The 18881-nt window shown below is 36.8% G+C and overlaps 1 protein-coding gene across 2 annotated transcripts in view; it reads left to right on the top strand.

Moving 5' to 3' along the window:
* Nucleotides 1-18881, top strand: part of LOC141448330 (lachesin-like) — an 84855-nt gene that overhangs the window by 20516 nt on the left and 45458 nt on the right. For both annotated transcript variants that reach the window (XM_074116661.1, XM_074116662.1), the window contains exons 2-4: nucleotides 7329-7435; nucleotides 11980-12187; nucleotides 13545-13706. In XM_074116661.1, the coding sequence (XP_073972762.1) occupies nucleotides 7329-7435; nucleotides 11980-12187; nucleotides 13545-13706 (477 nt within the window). The remainder of the gene's footprint in view (nucleotides 1-7328; nucleotides 7436-11979; nucleotides 12188-13544; nucleotides 13707-18881) is intronic.

Raw genomic sequence — 18881 nt, 5'->3', positions numbered from 1 at the left:
ACAGTGATGGATGACTAGTGACGTCAGAGATAGACCCCCACTCCTTGACTTTCTTCTACAACTTTATCTATGCTAATTATTCTTATTAATAGATTGTTCACTTAACTTTGATAAGCAAGAAATCTGTTTTTAACCATCTTTTCCTTTAAAGAGAACTTCTTCACTACAGATTTTCTGTATCGTAATAAACTAAAAACTTCAAATTTTAAGAAAGAACTCGTTTGTATTAAGTATAAATTAAATTTATACTTAGTGTGATATAAATCAATAAAATGAGAGAAAAGCGTGTGATATAGAGTATGTGGTTTTGAAACATCTGCCGTACTAATCGACAAGGCTTACATGACCTTGAGCAATAAGATTTGGCGGCAAACAACTCAGTGGCGGGAACAAGTTGATGTAACCTTAACTACTATAAATTAAGTTCTAAGCAAACTACATTCATCGTTCTGATCGAGTATTATTACACTGTTGGATATTGCATTACATCAGGGGGTCGCCAAAGTGGTCTTTGTAGACCCCCAGGGGGTCTATTTAACAAGAGTAGAGGGGTCGATCTGAGGCCAGGGGGTCGTAGGAAAAACAATTTCGAACCCAATATAGGCGAACCTTGCAAAGAAACACCAGGCGCACTCCTTCTCATTAATTAAGAAGCCAATACTGCAGTTATTTTACTTATTATTTAATAAATGCTAAGGTATTTAAATTTCAACATTAAGATATTTTTCACAAAAACTATTTGTTACACAATGTAAAAATGACTTTAATAAATGTTTAAAATCATAAAATAAATGTACAAACACAGTCAACCTAATAGATAGTTTATTTTAATTAACTGAAAATTACTTTTATGTGGGGGTCGATGGAGATTTCGAAAAATTATATAGGGGGGTCCATGATCAAAAATAGTTTGGCGACCCCTGCATTAGATAATCTGATCAACTTTACTAGAATACTTTCTGTAGAGTAGATAAATATATTCGCCCTGTAATTGTTAGAAAATGTATTTATTTATTTATTTATTATTTTAAAGTTTCAACTTTATTTGACCATTTTCAATCATTATTTTTATTTTTACATTAATAAAAAAAAATTATAATATTTAAAATAAAAAGCTTTAATATTTGAACTTTTATTAATAATTTATTATTATATTTTATTAATGGAATAAAAAGAGATTTTGAAGAACTGGCGTTTAATTTATTTCCAAAATAAATCGCCTCGGGATTAAAAAGTAGGATTGTTATTTTTTAATAAAGCTTTATATATTTTAATTTTGTGAATTAATACTTGCGACAAAAGCTTCTTGTTTGTTGTGGTGGGGGAGTGCTTCATGGCTTTGTTGTAGAGTTTTATAAATATTTATTTATTATACACTGCAAAGAGAGAGCGTAATAAAAGAATAAAGAACGCAATATTATGTAAAAATATAAATAACGATAAATAAAATAAATGAGTTTGAGTTACTAGAAGAGAAGAGAGGAACCTAGCTGAAGAAAAGTAAGATATGACAGTTAATGTCTTAACAGGAGTGATGGTGAACCTAGCCGCCTCCGACCAAGTGGGAGCGGAGAGAGTTTGCCACATCTAAACAGCAGCACAATGTATGGAGGCGGAATAAAAAAAAAAAAAACATGTATCATTAATAAAAATATTTTCATAACAACAGTATGCGGTGAGAAGACATCTGAAAGATGGGGGCGGGGCAAAAGAGACGGAAAAGCCCTACAGGAAACATATACCAATACTAATACCCGCCAAGAAGAGGCCGGCACGCCGAACAGCTGATATTTGTCATGTGATGGGTAGGTTTCTACAAGGTTAGCACTTCTTTAATGGACGGTGTCTGTGTGTGTGTGTGTGTATGTATTCTCTCACCTGGATACAGCATCCATTTTTTTGGACCATCTTGTCATCCCCTTCCTCTGTCTCTCACATTTTTTCCTTCATATATTGCGTCTCATTCTTCAGCAGTATGTATTACGCTTTTAAATGTGCGCAGCTTTTTAGTGGTTTTTTTTTTTTTGTGAATTACGACACCATTATGTACATATGAGAAGTGTTTAATCATCAAGACATGGACCTGAAGAGTAATCTTCCCCAGAACAATCTACTATGGGTGGCCCCTCCCCAAGAAATCTTCAAGTAGAGATACTGCACTGAGAGAGAAGGAGAAAGAAAAGCCTAACTGAAATAAGACTCACGTCATTTTTTGATTTTATTAATTTCAATTTAAGGCCTGCCAACATCTGACGTCATTGAAGCTTATTCCAGCACACTTCCGGCCGCCAAACAGTGTTCACAAAGTTACAGAGAACACTGTTCATCATCGGACAGAGTGAGCTTTAAAAATATGCTTCTAGAAAGAGAAAGAGATCTAAGAGCCAGCAGCTGGATTCGAACCCGGGATCCAGTATGCTAAGCATTGAGCTTTGAATAGAAATCTAATCTAATTATCATGATTTTTCTCAGACCCGCAAAGCTAAGATGTATTGTGATACTGGGTTCGATTCCCGGTCTCTAGGCCTTGGATTTTATTTAATGGTTAATAAAAGAAATTTTACGGTAAAGTTTGTTAGGCGGCTAGAAGCTAGACCCGCAAAGCTAAGATGTATTGTTGGTTTAGTCGGTTCGATTCCCCTGGTCTCTAGGTATTGGATTTTATTTAAAGTTTAATAAAAGAAATTACTGCAAAGTATGTTAGGCGGTTAAGATGCTAGACCCGCAAAGCTAAGATGTATTGTTGGTTTAGTCGGTTCGATTCCCCTGGTCTCTAGGTATTGGATTTTATTTAAAGTTTAATAAAAGAAATTTACTGCAAAGTATGTTAGGCGGTTAAGATGCTAGACCCGCAAAGCTAAGATGTATTGTTGGTTTAGTGGGTTCGATTCCCGGTCTCTAGGCCTTGGATTTTATTTAATGGTTAATATGAGAAATTTATAGTAAAGTATGTTAGACGGTTAGAGGCTAGACCCGCAAAGCTAATATGTATTGTGATACTGGGTTCGATTCCCGGTCTCTAGGCCTTGGATTTTATTTAATGGTTAATATGAGAAATTTATAGTAAAGTATGTTAGGCGGTTAGAGGCTGGACCCGCAAAGCTAATATGTATTGTGATACTGGGTTCGATTTCCGGTCTCTAGGCCTTGGATTTTATTTAATGGTTAATAAAAGAAATTTTACGGTAAAGTTTGTTAGACCCGCAAAGCTAAGATGTATTGTTGGTTTAGTCGGTTCGATTCCCTGTCTAGAGGCTTTGGATTTTATTTAATGGTTAATAAAAGAAATTTACTGCAAAGTTTGTTAGGCGGCTAGAGGCTAGACCCGCAAAGCTAAGATGTATCGTTGGTTTAGTAGGTTCGATTCCCTGTCTAGAGGCTTTGGATTTTATTTAATGGTTAATAAAAGAAATTTATAGTAAAGTATATTAGGCGGTTAAGATGCTGGACCCGCAATGCTAAGATGTATTGTTGGTAGTGGGTTCGATTCCCGGTCTAGAGGCCTTGGATTTTATTTAATGGTTAATATGAGGAATTTACAGTAAAGTGTGTTTACTAGTCGCCTCCGTCCGCGACACCTAATTGGTGGTTGGACGTAAAGCCCCGCCTGAAAAAATAGCTAAGTACTTTACTTTATTTACATTACTCATGATTTTTCTTTGTTTGCTACTTTTTGAATATATTAATGTACAATTTAAAAATTAGAATTAATTCGAAAACAAACTCTGGAACGGGAAGCAGATTAGCCGCTCTGGGGGAAGTGACGCCCCACACACCCCCCAGTCAGCACGTGTGCACATTGCACCTTTACCTAGAGATTATCGAGTAATTCTCCCACGTATATGCCTAGCGAGGGAAACCATATCGGCCGAAAGGAGGACCTTGGAAACTGAGACGAACGGTAAAATCTGGAGACTCCGGAAGTAAGCTACATAAATATGACTAAATCCTCGCCGAAAGAGGGAGAGAGAAAGAAAAAAAAATAGAACAAAGAAATCAGCAAAGTAAATGGTTACATATTAGTTAGTGAATTATCCTGACATCCTGAAGGAATAGAAGAAGGCAGACAGGAGGGGAGTTCAAGGAATAAGTGCAACAGTAATGTACGATGAGAAAAGTGGGGGGGGGGGGGTTGGGGGGAAAAGTAATTTAACTCGGAACAGAGGAAGAGGTCAGAGAGGAAGTGAGAGTTGTATTTCCCCCTCCACTTCCGGAAGTGCCGATATAACCCTCATCAAAAAGTAGTAAACGGAGCATTTAACGTGCCATTGGCTGGGTGGAAAACTTTGTTTCGAATCGCTTCCTAATGACACACTGTAGCCTCTCCTCTCCACCGCTCTCACCATACTCCACTTACAGTTCGCTCCTCCATGTCTTCATGGATGTCCCGCCCCCCAACAGAGAGAGAGATCACTGTTCTGCTTCATCCCACATTTCACACCCAACTAGTTGTTCATACTATGCGAAATAGTTCTTGCTACAAGAGAGAGAGAGAGAGAGAGAGAGAGAGAACAAGTTAGCTCGACTGTTTTTCTACTTAGTTTTGCCGCATCCAATGTCTCTACACTTCCTTCCTAACAGACTACTACAGCTGAACTTCCTCTCTTAGCTACCTCAACAACATTTCCCACTACTAACTCTTCATTTCTCCAGTTACTCCTGGGCAAAATAGAAACTTTACTTTTCCCACAGTTCTCTCTCTACATGTTTAGCAAATATCATTAAGCATTTTCCTGGACTCGTCTAGATTAACTTATTCACAATATTTCTAAAACTGTTCTCAAACTAACATCCCGAGATATTACTGGGAGAATATATACTTAAAGACCTGCGAAGCTACGAGGTGTGACTATTAAATAACAAGATTATTGCTGTAAAACATTTTATTTTAAATTTATACATATTTAGTTGTTATCACCTTCAATATACACCCCTACCCAATCCCTACAATGCTCCATGCGAATTTACCATTGTTCAGAAACAGTGCTGGAAGTCTTTTTCTGTGAGCTCCTGCATGACGCATGCCGCTTTTTCTTTCACAGCTTCAACGGACTGAAATCGTGTTCTTTTAATGTAGATTTAACTTTGGATAAAACAGATAAAAGTCACATGGGGCAGCTCAGGCGAATAAGGCTAGGATGGCCTAAAACTGGGATGTTGTACTTGACGGACAATGCAGTGTGAGCCGGCGCGTTGTCTTGATGGAGAGAACCCATGACTTGTTCTTCCACAAATCGGGTCGTTTTTTTCTCCTTACACTTTCACGGAGTTGAGCAAGCACATCACAGTAGTAATGGTTGATTAATTATAATCGATATTTTCATCCGTTTTGGACGTGGAAAGGCGACCCGGGCGGTCATCATCTCCGACGTCTTCTTGGCCATCTTGGAAACGCTTGAACCACTGAAAAACTTGCTCACATGATACAACATTCATCGCCATAAACTTCTTTTAATAAAAGATAAGTTTCAGTAGCGGTTTTAGTATCAAGTTTTGATCTGAAATTTCATGACAATTCGTTGCTCTACTACATGTGTAGTATCCATGTTTTCGGCAAAACGTAAACTAACACCTCTTACACAAACGACGGTTCTGGTCAGGCAGTTTACTCTACAAACACGTGAGACGCTGCAATCGAAAGAGAAGGCTAGACGCTGCACAGCTTAGTCGGTCGTTAAGATTTGGCACACGCTTAGTTTTTCTGTAGCAGCATCAGTCTCCGATATTTAATAGCCACACCTTGTAATATGTATTGTGGTACTGGGTTCGATTCCCGGTCTTAGGCCTCGGATTATATTTAATGGTTAATAAAAAGAAATTAGTTCATTTGCTAGTCGCCTCCGTCCACGACACCTAATTGGTAGTTTGTTCGTTAAACCCCGCCTGAAAAAAACTGGCGATTACTTTACTATAGTTTACATACCTTTCTTAATCCCCCAAGATTTAACGTGATTTTTTTTTTAAAAGATATTCTGGATATTCTCTGAAGGCGAGATGGCTTAGCCACTTCTTCAGGGTGCCTAGGCATAACCCAGCTTCAAACCCTATACTGACACAAAACCTCCTCCAAACACACATATTTCTTCAGTTTCGTTTTTTTTTTTTTTTTTTTTTTTTTTTTTTTTTTTTTTTTTTTTTTTTTTTTTTTTTTTTTTTTTTTTTTTTTTTTTAGTGCGAACCTCCATGCGGACTCTTAGTCGAAGTCCTCTAAGGAATCTTACCGAAAGATTATATGTCGCAGAGGTATCAACACAGCTTCCGGATTCGAGTCCCCATCATCTGGATTCAAAAACCGAGATCACCACTGAGCTTATCCTCACCCTAAATTATTATTATTATTTCTAATCTCCTTAACAAACACAGTTTAATAAGTCAAATATAATGGTTGATTAAACGCCAAAAGGTAAACAAATCAGCAAGTACCCAACATTTCAATTATACTTCTAGTATCATAATTTTTAGAATATATTAGATGTCACAGACCCTTGTGCTGGCCTTTTATCACCCATAAATATTTTTCTGTTAGAATAATAAAAGATGTATCTCATCATCATAGTTAGTATTAAAAAGGCACTTCGTTTTAACTCTATTCCAAATTAATCTTGTAATTTATCTTTATTCTGGAATAATCATCGCATTCACTCGCACATTAAGGAAGAAAAAAGGGAAAGTTAGTGTTGGTCAGTTACTGCTGTAATTTGAATTACGGAGTTAAAAAGAAATTTCAGTCTTGAATTCGTCTAACGTGAGCACAAATTACATAGTTAATAACAAATAAATAATACTTGTAATTATAATTCATTCATTTTCAAACTTTAATTAATTGTAGCCCTTTAATTGAGTATTTGTAAAGAAGTTTTATAACCAACTAAAAATATGCATATCTATTTTATATTATACATATATTACAATGTGGGGAGAACACCTAGATTAACAATGTAATTAACATTTACATTAACATTTAATATTGACAAATTAGGTTAATTATTAATTACATATTATTATTAATACTTAAATTACTGCATAAAGTAAAGCACCAATCAGTTTAATTGAACAATGAACTTAAAATGACGATTTTTACTTCCTTCTGCTGCGCTTAACTTCCAGTTAAGTCAGATGTCAAAAACAAAACACAAAAAATCGGGGTACGTTGGTGAATGCATTTTTAATATTTATTCCATCCCCAAATTATTATTGTAATTATTACTAATATTACAGATTAACTACAAATAGCTCTAATGTAATAATTAAATTGAGACATGTAATAAAATGAAAAATTATTTTTTGTTCCTCACTTCTAATTTTCTTTCTCGTTTAACCTGTTACAGCTCTGACAGAAGGCCCCAAATTCGCTGAGCCTATACCTAACGTGACAGTAGCGTTGGGTAGAGATGCCTCACTGCCTTGTGTTGTCGACAATCTGGGCAATTATAAGGTATGTTAACAACAATAGCTCTACCAATGGGGAAAGCTTTTCACATTCCGGTATTTTGATTGGCAGGAGAACTGGGTTAGGTCAAACGTCATCACTGAGTCCCACGACGGAATGAAATTCACGTATCCTAATCTAGATAAAAGCGTCAAGCGATCGATGCCGAAGGATGGAACTGAGAGTCGAGAACTGAGTCCTCTTTTACTAAGCTCCCTTTCTGACAGAACCGACATTTTCAGGGCATTTGACATCTCCAAATGACCTGCCTAGTCATGGGATAGTAGAGGATATCCCCCTCTTATTTAGGGAGTAAGTAAAGTAATCGCCTATTTTTTTTCAGGCGGGCTTTACGTCCAACTACCACAAATTAGGTGTCGTGTACTCAGGCGACTAGCAAACATACTTCACTGTAAATTTCTTTTATTAACCATTAAATAAAAACCAAGGCTTAGAACAATGGAATCGAACCCACTAAACCAACAAAACATCTTAGCAATGCGGGTCTAGTCTCTTAACCGCTCGGCTATCTTGGTGCCTTATTTAGGGAGTACTTATCCCAAAAATGCAGAGTCCCCTGTAAAAGAATAAGTGTGATTTTGTATGGGTTTGTGGTGATGCACTAGCCTGTGGATTCGTGCTACAACCAAATAGTTTTGCACATCAAACTATCTATCACTGTGGGCACCTAAGTGAGTTTGGGTTGTTGAGAGATCTCTGAAAATGTGGCCTTCTGCAAGTGTGGATTAACTCAAAGACCGGTGGCTTAATACGGAGGTAGCCCTCTTTATTGCATTCAAGAAAGCTTCTACTTCTAAAATGTTAGCCACAGAGGCGTTGTCTTAATTGGGTTCTACTCGTATTTCTAGTGGGTACCCTTTAAGGATGTAGGAATACCGGATATGACAATGTGTCAGTGTACTGTACGAGTATTGATGTCTATACCCCGAGGAATCTATCCTCCCAAGTCTTTGCAAGCACCACCATAACCCTTTATAGGGCAAAGCCATGGTTACTATATAACCATCTAGACGCCATAAAAATAAAAAGGCCAAGTTCAAGAAAATATTTAAATAAATTATGGTAAAACTTTTAGAAACATCAAAAATTAAATTTAACGTCAACACATAATTTGTATATAAACATGTTTCAACAAGTCGGCCCCGAATTGGAATTTCCATTGGCTGCAGATAGAGATGTGACGACAACACTTGTTGAACAGAGAGAGAGAGAGAGAGAGAGAGAGAGAGAGAGAGAGAGAGACCCACAGAACCCACACGGTGTATGAGGGTTGTCCTTCCTTCTCATGAATACATGATAATTTTATAGCACGCAAATGTTAACTGCCAAATAGGGAATGTCCTATCTGCATTCCCTTATTCTCTATTCCTAACGAAAAGAGGGGTTCCCTTTAACTTTCATCACTTCCATGGAATCTTGTTTTAATGTTATTTCTATTTATTTATAGCAATAACAGAAACAAATAACAGCAATAACCAAATTTGAATAAAAAAAACTAAAAAAAAGTTTACAGTGTAACCGTCAACTTATTGTGATTCTCACGGTTTTAACTTACTTAATTTTTCACTCCCTCTCACTAAAAATACCCAAAACCCAATTTTCCTGGAAAAATTATTCAAATGAAAACTGGAGATCGTTTAGGGCAAAACTTAAAACGAAAAAGCCATAGAAAAGTACCCCAAAAAAAATACATTAACTAATGTAGCACATCCGCTTGTAAAAATATTGCCCACACAATTCCCCTTTTAAGACAGGATCGTACATTATGCTGAAATGGTACTTTAGGGTGAAATAACTCGCTCCCTATTCTCGCAGAAGCGCCTCCCCTTACTCCAACTATCTCCTAGAAGAATTACTGGAAATAAAAAGTAGTAGACCAAAAGATGAGTTGGTTCCAACATCATTTGTTGGACCAATTTATGATTGAAGAAAAATATCACAAATGGACAGATCTCTTTAACCAATAGGAAATGATGAAAAGAACTGGAGTGGTGATAGTGGTGGTAGACTTCCGTGAAAAAAGTTACATCACAGTTTTAAGAACGTTCATATCTTTTGCAAAACTTAAATTTTCAGAGTTTGAGGAGAATTATGAGTTATAAATCTTAAGAATAGTATGAATATAATATATTGGTTTTGTGACCGTAAATTATGAAATTAAGGATTCAAAATCGGCGAGGAATCGTTTTCTGTAACCAATCCGCATAGCCACGCCCTGAAGATGGCAATATATTTGTCCGAAACGTTGGCAAAAAGACGAGTTATTATTTTTATTTGGACCGATTCCTCGCCAATTTTGAATCCTTAAGAATAGTAGTACAGAGTGAGTGTTCACAATAGATAGTGTATAATATAGAAAGAATATGTGGTAGGAGGAGCTATCAGGTATCCAACGAGGAGGATCTCCAATTCCCATAGGGAATCACAATTAGGAGAATTTGTTCCATAAAAATGGCTTTACAGAAAATGATACAGAATCCTATGCCCAAAGTGGACGAAAAGCCATTAGGTAGGTGAACTCCATATTGGAGAATCCACAGATCTCAGCAGTTAGTAAAAGAAGAATATGGTTATTTATATGTCCATCGTGGAGAGTATATTGCAGCATGGGAGTGATATCTGGGTCCTTGCAAAAAAAAGACCGATCAAAAAGCAAAAGAGATATCGAAATGGATTTCTGGCATAGATCGGGCACAATGCTCTCAAGAGTACAACGGATAAGATCTCGAAGAGTAAGAAGTATAACGGAAGTGAAAAGCGATGGAATAAGCTAGCCAACGACGTGGATTACCCCAGTAGATTTTTTTTTGAGGGGGGGGAAATGACAACCAACCTTTAATAGAATCAGAGGATAGACTGACCAGCAGTGTATCCAGGAGGTTAAGGCCGACTGAGGGTGAACAGAACAGTGACTAACTGGACGCGCAGGCAACCTTCGGGAGAATATCCATTGAAAATGCTGGCAAAAACAACAATTACTTAGAAAGTCTCACTTAAATTGTAGCAGGAAATGGATACGTGATTATTACGGTGCTCATTACCGGAAGATAGGTACCCATCATTTACACAGCCAACATCAACTTATAATATTTAAATGATAATAATTATATGATAACGTATAATTTATTTATATGTTATATACTTTATTTTGCAAAATAGATATGTTTATATAGGAGAACATGACGGTGTAAATTTGGCGTCGGTTTTGGTGGCGTGTAACTGGGTATGTACCAATTAATTGCCCTCATGCGTCAGCCTCATAATTAAACTACGTAAATAGCCCTCTCTCTATCCCAACTCTCTCATCCCTGGATGTTGTTGTTGTTTCGCATATACCCTGAATGAGCGAGACGAGGGTGTGGATAGATTGAGGGCAGCCATTGGTGTCAAAGCGAGGCCTTGACAATAGGAGTACGGGATTAAACCCTATATATACGCACTAATACATTAAAAAAAAAAACATGCAAATATTTACACACTTACACCTTTAATAACATCATTTCAATTAATATCATTGTCACTTCATTCAAAATACACGCACCAACATACGTACGCACTTTGTATCACTTAGTACTAGATATCACTTAGTTAATTATAATTATTTTTTTATTTTTATTTTACTTCTTCTAGTTTTTAGAAAAAAATGGGTTGACTGCTAGGTGCGTGTTACCAAATAAATTGTCCGCTAGGAGCGTGTTACCAAATAAATTGTCCGCTAGGAGCGTGTTACCAAATAAATTGTCCGCTAGGAGCGTGTTACCAAATAAATTGTCCGCTACGAGCGTGTTACCAAATAAATTGTCCGCTACGAGCGTGTTACCAAATAAATTGTCCGCTAGGAGCGTGTTACTAAATAAATTGTCCGCTAGGAGCGTGTTACCAAATAAATTGTCCGCTAGGAGCGTGTTACCAAATAAATTGTCTGCTAGGTGCGTGTTACCAAATAAATTGTCTGCTAGGTGCGTGTTACCAAATAAATTGTCCGCTAGGAGCGTGTTACTAAATAAATTGTCCGCTACGAGCGTGTTACCAAATAAATTGTCCGCTAGGTGCGTGTTACCAAATAAATTGTCCGCTAGGAGCGTGTTACCAAATAAATTGTCTGCTAGGTGCGTGTTACCAAATAAATTGTTTGCTAGGTGCGTGTTACCAAATAAATTGTCCGCTAGGAGCGTGTTACTAAATAAATTGTCCGCTAGGCGCGTGTTACCAAATAAATTGTCCGCTAGGTGCTTGTTAACAAATGGATTGTCTGCTAGGTGCGTGTTAACAAATGGATTGTCTGCTAGGTGCGTGTTACCAGATGGATTTTCTGCTAGGTGCTTGTTACCAAATGGATTGTCTGCTAGGCGCGTGTTACCAAAATACCTCCAAAACGAGTAATAATTGAAACTTCCTATTTCAACGGAATCCAACCAGAGAAACCGGAACCTAATTTAAGTTAGCGATCAAAATTCTTGAACTTGAACAGGAAATGACCACCTTTATTGACTTAATCAACTAATTAAGTTCATCTTTTTTGATTACAGGTTGCTTGGATCCATATTGACCGACAGATGATACTGACCATACACAGACACGTAATTGCCAGGGTGTCTCGGTTTAGTGTGTCGCATGATAACCATAAAACTTGGCTGTTGAACGTGAACCAGGTACAACAGGAGGATCGAGGCTACTATATGTGCCAAGTGAACACAAATCCAATGATCAGCCAAGTCGGCTATCTACAGGTGGTCGGTGAGTATTATTGAGAATCTATATGTTTAATTTATCCAGTACCAGCGTGGAATTTAGTTTTTTAAAAAAGCACCCCCCCCTTCACAGTGTGCGAAATTAAAATCAAGACAATGACGTGGCAGAACGCAGGGCAAAACAACCAAAAGGTTACAACGTCATAATAGTCACTGCAAGCGATTTATTTATTTTATAAATAAAAATAGTTTTTTTAACTCGAAAATTTTTGATACCGGGGCCCAATTTTACTAATTTTCACAACAACTGGACCCGATTGTAATATTTTCACTCAACAGGAGTAAAAAGTGTAGAACAGAAGAGAAGTTAAGGTTTTTATAAAAGATGAAAGCAGAAGCCTGATACTAAAATTGAATTTACATCTAAGATAAAATAGAATTAGTGTTGAAAATTAGTGTTCGCTTTAGATGTTGCGTGTTATTAGTTAGTAGGTGGTTGTTAGCGGAAGAGAGCTACATACATAGCTCTCCTCATGACAACAACAGACACACACATTGTGAAGGTATAGTTTATGAAATTAGGCAAACCATCTCTAGGTAGTAGTAACATGTGGGCCCCCGAATATCAACTTTGTTAGCGAGCTCCGGCTTCTACAAGAGGTTGAGGATGTGGAGGGGGGGGAGAGCTAATGGTGTTTGGGCGGGTTACATACCCCTAGGAGGCGGATGGAGCAGCAGTAGAAAACGAGAGTTCTCTTAATCTCATCGACAATCAGCCCAACAACGATGAGATGCTGTGGAGGCTGTGTACTGCTTCAAAAACACTTAACAGAGGGGGGGCGGAAAGCCTTCTTGATTTCCCTTCGCTTTTCCCCTTTTCTGGTTCATGGTGAGTTGGAATTTTCCACTGTTCACTTCTCATTTTTCCTTCCTTTTATTTTGCTTTATTCTAATTTTATTTTAAATGAATTTTATCAATAGTTATTTTTCGCTCCGTTTCTCTTTATATTTGATTAGGAGCAAGCAAAAAAATCGCTCCAATTTTTTCTTTAATTGATTCTTGAATGTTCTAAAGAAAGAAATGAAAATACGATGAGGAAAAACCGTCCTAATTGGATAACTAATCTAAAGTACATCTTCACTCCAAGGACTTAGTTCACTTTTTTTGAAATTTCCTCAAATAGGCTACAATTTCTCTTATTTTTAATCATCATTTTTTTTAAAATAAATAAATCTAATTTTAAGAACGACTCGAGCCAATCAGCTGTTTTTTCTTTTTTAATTATAACCTCGAATAACCTTTGCTTTAATTTAATGTGAAAAATCAGCTGATTTTTCCCCCCAGCCAATAAAATGATTTTTTTTTTTTTAAATAATTTAATTGTTTACTTCAATTTTTCCAGTTCCGCCAAACATATTGGACGATCAGTCAACGCCTTCTTCAGTGGCCGTCAGAGAGAACCAAAACGTCTCGTTGACGTGTAAAGCTGAAGGACTACCACAACCTAAACTCTCCTGGAGGAGAGAGGATGGCCAGCCGATCGCTCTTGACCGGAAAAGTAAAGGTAAAAGATTTTTTTTTTTTCCGCTGAACCCGAAAAAATTGATCTTTTTAAACAAAATATTTGTTTGTACGGGTGTAGGACAGTTGGATGGCGAACCTATGACCCGCGGGTCAGACACTGGTCCGCGCAAGCTTTTTCACTGACCCACAATAATTGCTAGGCAACCTATTTGATTGTTTACGCGGTTTGATTTAGATTTTTCTAATTGTGTGGATAATATTCTATCTGTATTTTTTTTTCAATCCCTTATTGACACAAAAGCAATTTAAATGCTACCTATAACCTTTAGTTTGATCATTACAGTTCTAAAACACGATAAATGACGACAAATCCAATTTGTAGTAATTGAAATAAAGCAAAAATGTTTACAAAATATCAAATAAAAAGTATAATTTTACTCATATTTTGTTTGTTAAAAAAAATTGACAACCCAAAAGCAAATAACCATTATTTAGATTTTTCCTCAAATAAAACACACTTTTTTGTAAGGGCTGTTCAATTATTTTTGGGGACTGATTCATAATTTCAATAGGATGAAAAAATAAATGCCAGTTTTCAGTCGTGATACTTTTATTCTACAGAAGACACACCAACCCTGTAATGTAAAAATATTACTTTGTAAACTAGCCCTGAAGATGACCTAGTCTCTAGTCCAGAAAACTCGGCAGAATAAATGTATCACGACTGAAAACTGGCATTTATTTTTTCATCCTATTGACACTTTTGTTCAGGTTATGTGTTCGGTCGCGATCGGGGACGTTCGGCCAGTTCGGCTGGCTATGACTTCGCGCTGGTCGGCCCATCGCCCGCGCGCGTACTGACGTTCGCCTCCGCTGGTTGGACTTTCAGCTTGTCGTATATATTTAAACTTATTTTCTATGTTATTCTATGCCATTCTCACGCTGCCCAACTACCCCCCTCTACCTTCTCTTAGACCATAGGGTCACCTCCTTATCTATTGAGGGAGTCCGCTACTGACCAGCGTCCTGTACTTTTGCTTGGTCTGCTGTATGTGCCTTTGAGCCTGCTGGTTTCACTGTGCTTCTTACCGCTTCTCTACGCTGCTACGCTTCGCTTCCGCATCAAGGGACATCACCCCAATTATTCTCCGCTTCGCAGGCCACTCCGTGGACCCGCTTCCGGTGCAAGGTTCGTCCTCTCCTTACGCCTTTCCTGAGATTTCCCTCGTCCTCCACGCTACGCTTAACCCTCAGACAAGGATATACAGTTACTATTTCCGCTTTCCTTCTAGACGCATATACATGTACTATTTCCGCTTTCCTTAGAGACGCTTATACCTCTACCATATCCGCTGTCCTGGCATTCACCCTTATACTTCTAGCACTGCGCTTCAGGAGCTTCACATCCGGCCGCAAGGGTAAGTGTTACTCATTCCTACCTCTGCTCTACTCTCTATATATATTTGCATGTATTCAAGTGTGACCTATTCACGATTATTGTGACCCGCTTCGTCACTTCCGGTTTTATCCGCTGGCGCATAGCGCCCCGATTAACGCTACGCTTTGGGGTGTCAACGTTCACGCGCTGACATTATGTTTGTAAAAAGAGACGACTTCCATAGCACCTTGTTTCGTCCCCGTTTTACCCCATTAAGCCAACTGAATTTTTAAAGATGTTGAGTTTTGAAAATATTCAGTTTAAAATTTTTTAAACTTAACTCTTGTGCAAATGGGGGGGCATTAGTGACCCAAGAGCTAGTACCAAAAAAAAAAAAAATTGTGGCCGTGTCATCGACACGGCCGTGTGCTGTACGTGAATACGTTTACGTAACGAGTTATATTTTTTATATAAAATATTTTTATTTATGTATTTAGGATGAAACAATGTGTCTTTATAATCGACGATAGAACACAATCTATGCATGTACAGTCCGTTGTCGATGTAGAAGCGATTTCATCATCCACTTGCATAATTTCAACCGCCCCAGCTCTTCTTCAAGATCAACCGTCGTTGATCCGTTCCCGGCACAGCTTGACTCGGTCGTATAGTGTTTTATTATTACCATTCCATTGTTCTTGAGAAGCCCTTTCCAACCTTATACGATCTCTGTATTTGGTTTTGGCTTTTCGACGCTTATAGGCCGACATTATATATTTTTGATAATATTTTTTTATTCTAACACCTTATTATATTCACTGTCACTATTTTACACTAATGTTTTATATACAATCGATAGATTGTGACGACAGCTGACGATTAAAACTTAAACGAACATGGTAGCTACTCCGAGTCAAAAGTTATACTCATTGCAAATCTCGATACGCAGCAAAATGATCTCAAAATGGCGGCGCTTCCCCCTCCACCGCGCGCGATGCGTCACAGTCCTCGCTTATCGTAATGAATTCTTTGATCCTTTAGCTATCCAGTGGTCTAATTTAATTTTGGATGTAGACGATAGATTCGAAACTATAATGCCAAACTGTATCCCCCGATTTTGTTATAGGTTTTTTGGATTGCCTCCATATGATAGCAAATTTAAAGACGTATTCACGTCAAAAGAAAAAAAAATGAACAAAATTTGACCCACGTCTCAAAAAGGTTCGGCTATCCCTGGTGTAGGGCAACACTTTGAACCCAAATCAGAACTTAGGTCAAAGTTACTCCAATACCCACTCCCACAGGCTGTTCTTGGACTTCTCCCTTCACTTCCATATTAGACGATTCGGCGTTAACTCTTGCACATGTTTCCGTGTATAAATTAAAACAAAAATCTATTGCGCATGTTAAGTATTGATTGAATTAACCAAACAGCTGACTTTAGTTTCCAATGGCTACAGCTGCAGCATCACCACCACCATAATCCCAGTAAACAGAAAATAAAAGCTAAACCACTAATCATCTAAAGGGTTAAACACCATGTTTCTCTCATTAATTTAGAAGAAGAAGAAGAAGAAGAAGCAGTACCAATTTTCGCCCTTCACAAACCTGTACTTTACTATGGGTGCAACCAGCAAACAATATAGGGTCGTGTATATTGTACTAAACTATGGATCGCTTTCAATTAATGATGCCGGGATTATTAGACCTTAGGTTGTTTACATGTTTACCCAACAAGGGTTATATAAACAGAGAGAGACAGAGATTCTGAGTAAGTGTGTAGGTGGAGGGGGTAGAGTAAGGAGTTATTAGTGAATGAGAGTTTTAGTAAAAACCTAAAACTATGAATGTTCACTTAACTGATTGGTAATGTATGAATGTTTAAATAGTTACAAAAATGGCAGACATTGGTAGTATACTAGTATATGGATAACGACTTTTTCTCGGAAACTAAGATAGCTAGAAAAAAAAACTAATAAATACGAGTTCCCTTAGTTTTTTGTTAGGAATCCAAATTTAATTTGCAAATTTTTTACTCGGTGCTTCCAGAAGCGAGATACAGGCACCAACTTCATTTTTTCTTTTTTGATTCTGCAGTACACTAGAAGTATGAAACTAGAAATATAATGTTCAAAACATGTTTATTTTGGATATTTTTACGATATAAATTTTTACTGCATTTTTCGATAATTTATCAAATACCTATGGGGGAAAAATTAGTAAAAAAAATTTAAATCGTATATTTCCTAGAAATAATTACCAAAAACGATTGGCTAATCTCATTGGCGAACGGGATGTGTGTAGTAGGCGGTCAGTAGCTGATGACGTATTACACCGTAAGCCACTCCCTCACCAATAAAAGCACAGCTATCTAGTACATAAAATGGTGCTCTTTCACTTTCATTCAATGATCTAGATTTTACTTTCTTTTATTTCAGGAAAAAATTACATTAACTTTTTTGATTCTGCAGTACACTAGAAGTATGAAACTAGAAATATAATGTTCAAAACATGTTTATTTTGGATATTTTTACTATATCTTTTTTTATTACATTATTCGATAATTTATCAAATACCTACGGAGGAAAAATTAGTAAAAAAAATTTAAATCGTATTTTTCCTAGAAATAATTACCAAAAACGATTGGCTAATCTCATTGGCGAACGGGATGTGTGTAGTAGGCGGTCAGTAGCTGATGACGTATTACACCGTAAGCCACTCCCTCACCAATAAAAGCACAGCTATCCAGTACATAAAATGGTGCTCTTTCACTTTCATTCAATGATCTAGACTTTACTTTCTTTTATTTCAGGAAAATATTACATTAACTTTTTTGATTCTGCAGTACACTAGAAGTATGAAACTAGAAATATAATGTTCAAAACATGTTTATTTTGGATATTTTTACTATATCTTTTTTTATTACATTATTCGATAATTTATCAAATACCTATGGGGGAAAAATTAGTAAAAAAAATTTAAATCGTATTTTTCCTAGAAATAATTACCAAAAACGATTGGCTAATCTCATTGGCGAACGGGATGTGCGTAGTAGGCGGTCAGTAGCTGATGACGTAGTACACCGTAAGCCACTCCCTCACCAGTAAAAGCACAGCTATCCAGTACATAAAATGGTGCTCTTTCACTTTCATTCAATGATCTAGATTTTACTTTCTTTTATTTCAGGAAAAAATTACATTAACTTTATTGATTCTGCAGTACACTAGAAGTATGAAACTAGAAATATAATGTTCAAAACATGTTTATTTTGGATATTTTTACTATATCTTTTTTTATTACATTATTCGATAATTTATCAAATACCTATGGGGGAAAAATTAGTAAAAAAAATTTAAATCGTATTTTTCCTAGAAATAATTACCAAAAACGATTGGCTAATCTCATTGGCGAACGGGATGTGCGTAGTAGGCGGTCAGTAGCTGATGACGTAGTACACCGTAAGCCACTCCCTCACCAGTAAAAGCACAGCTATCCAGTACATAAAATGGTGCTCTTTCACTTTCATTCAATGATCTAGATTTTACTTTCTTTTATTTCAGGAAAAAATTACATTAACTTTTTTGATTCTGCAGTACACTAGAAGTATGAAACTAGAAATATAATGTTCAAAACATGTTTATTTTGGATATTTTTACTATATCTTTTTTTATTACATTATTCGATAATTTATCAAATACCTATGGGGGAAAAATTAGTAAAAAAAATTTAAATCGTATTTTTCCTAGAAATAATTACCAAAAACGATTGGCTAATCTCATTGGCGAACGGGATGTGTGTAGTAGGCGGTCAGTAGCTGATGACGTATTACATCGTAAG

This window comes from Rhodnius prolixus, unplaced genomic scaffold, assembly GCF_049639745.1.
Source record: "Rhodnius prolixus isolate KJV_2025 unplaced genomic scaffold, Rpr scaffold_19, whole genome shotgun sequence".
NCBI lineage: Eukaryota > Metazoa > Arthropoda > Insecta > Hemiptera > Reduviidae > Rhodnius > Rhodnius prolixus.
The sequence above is the reverse complement of the archived record's forward strand: the minus strand, read 5'-3'. Positions and strand labels throughout refer to the sequence as shown.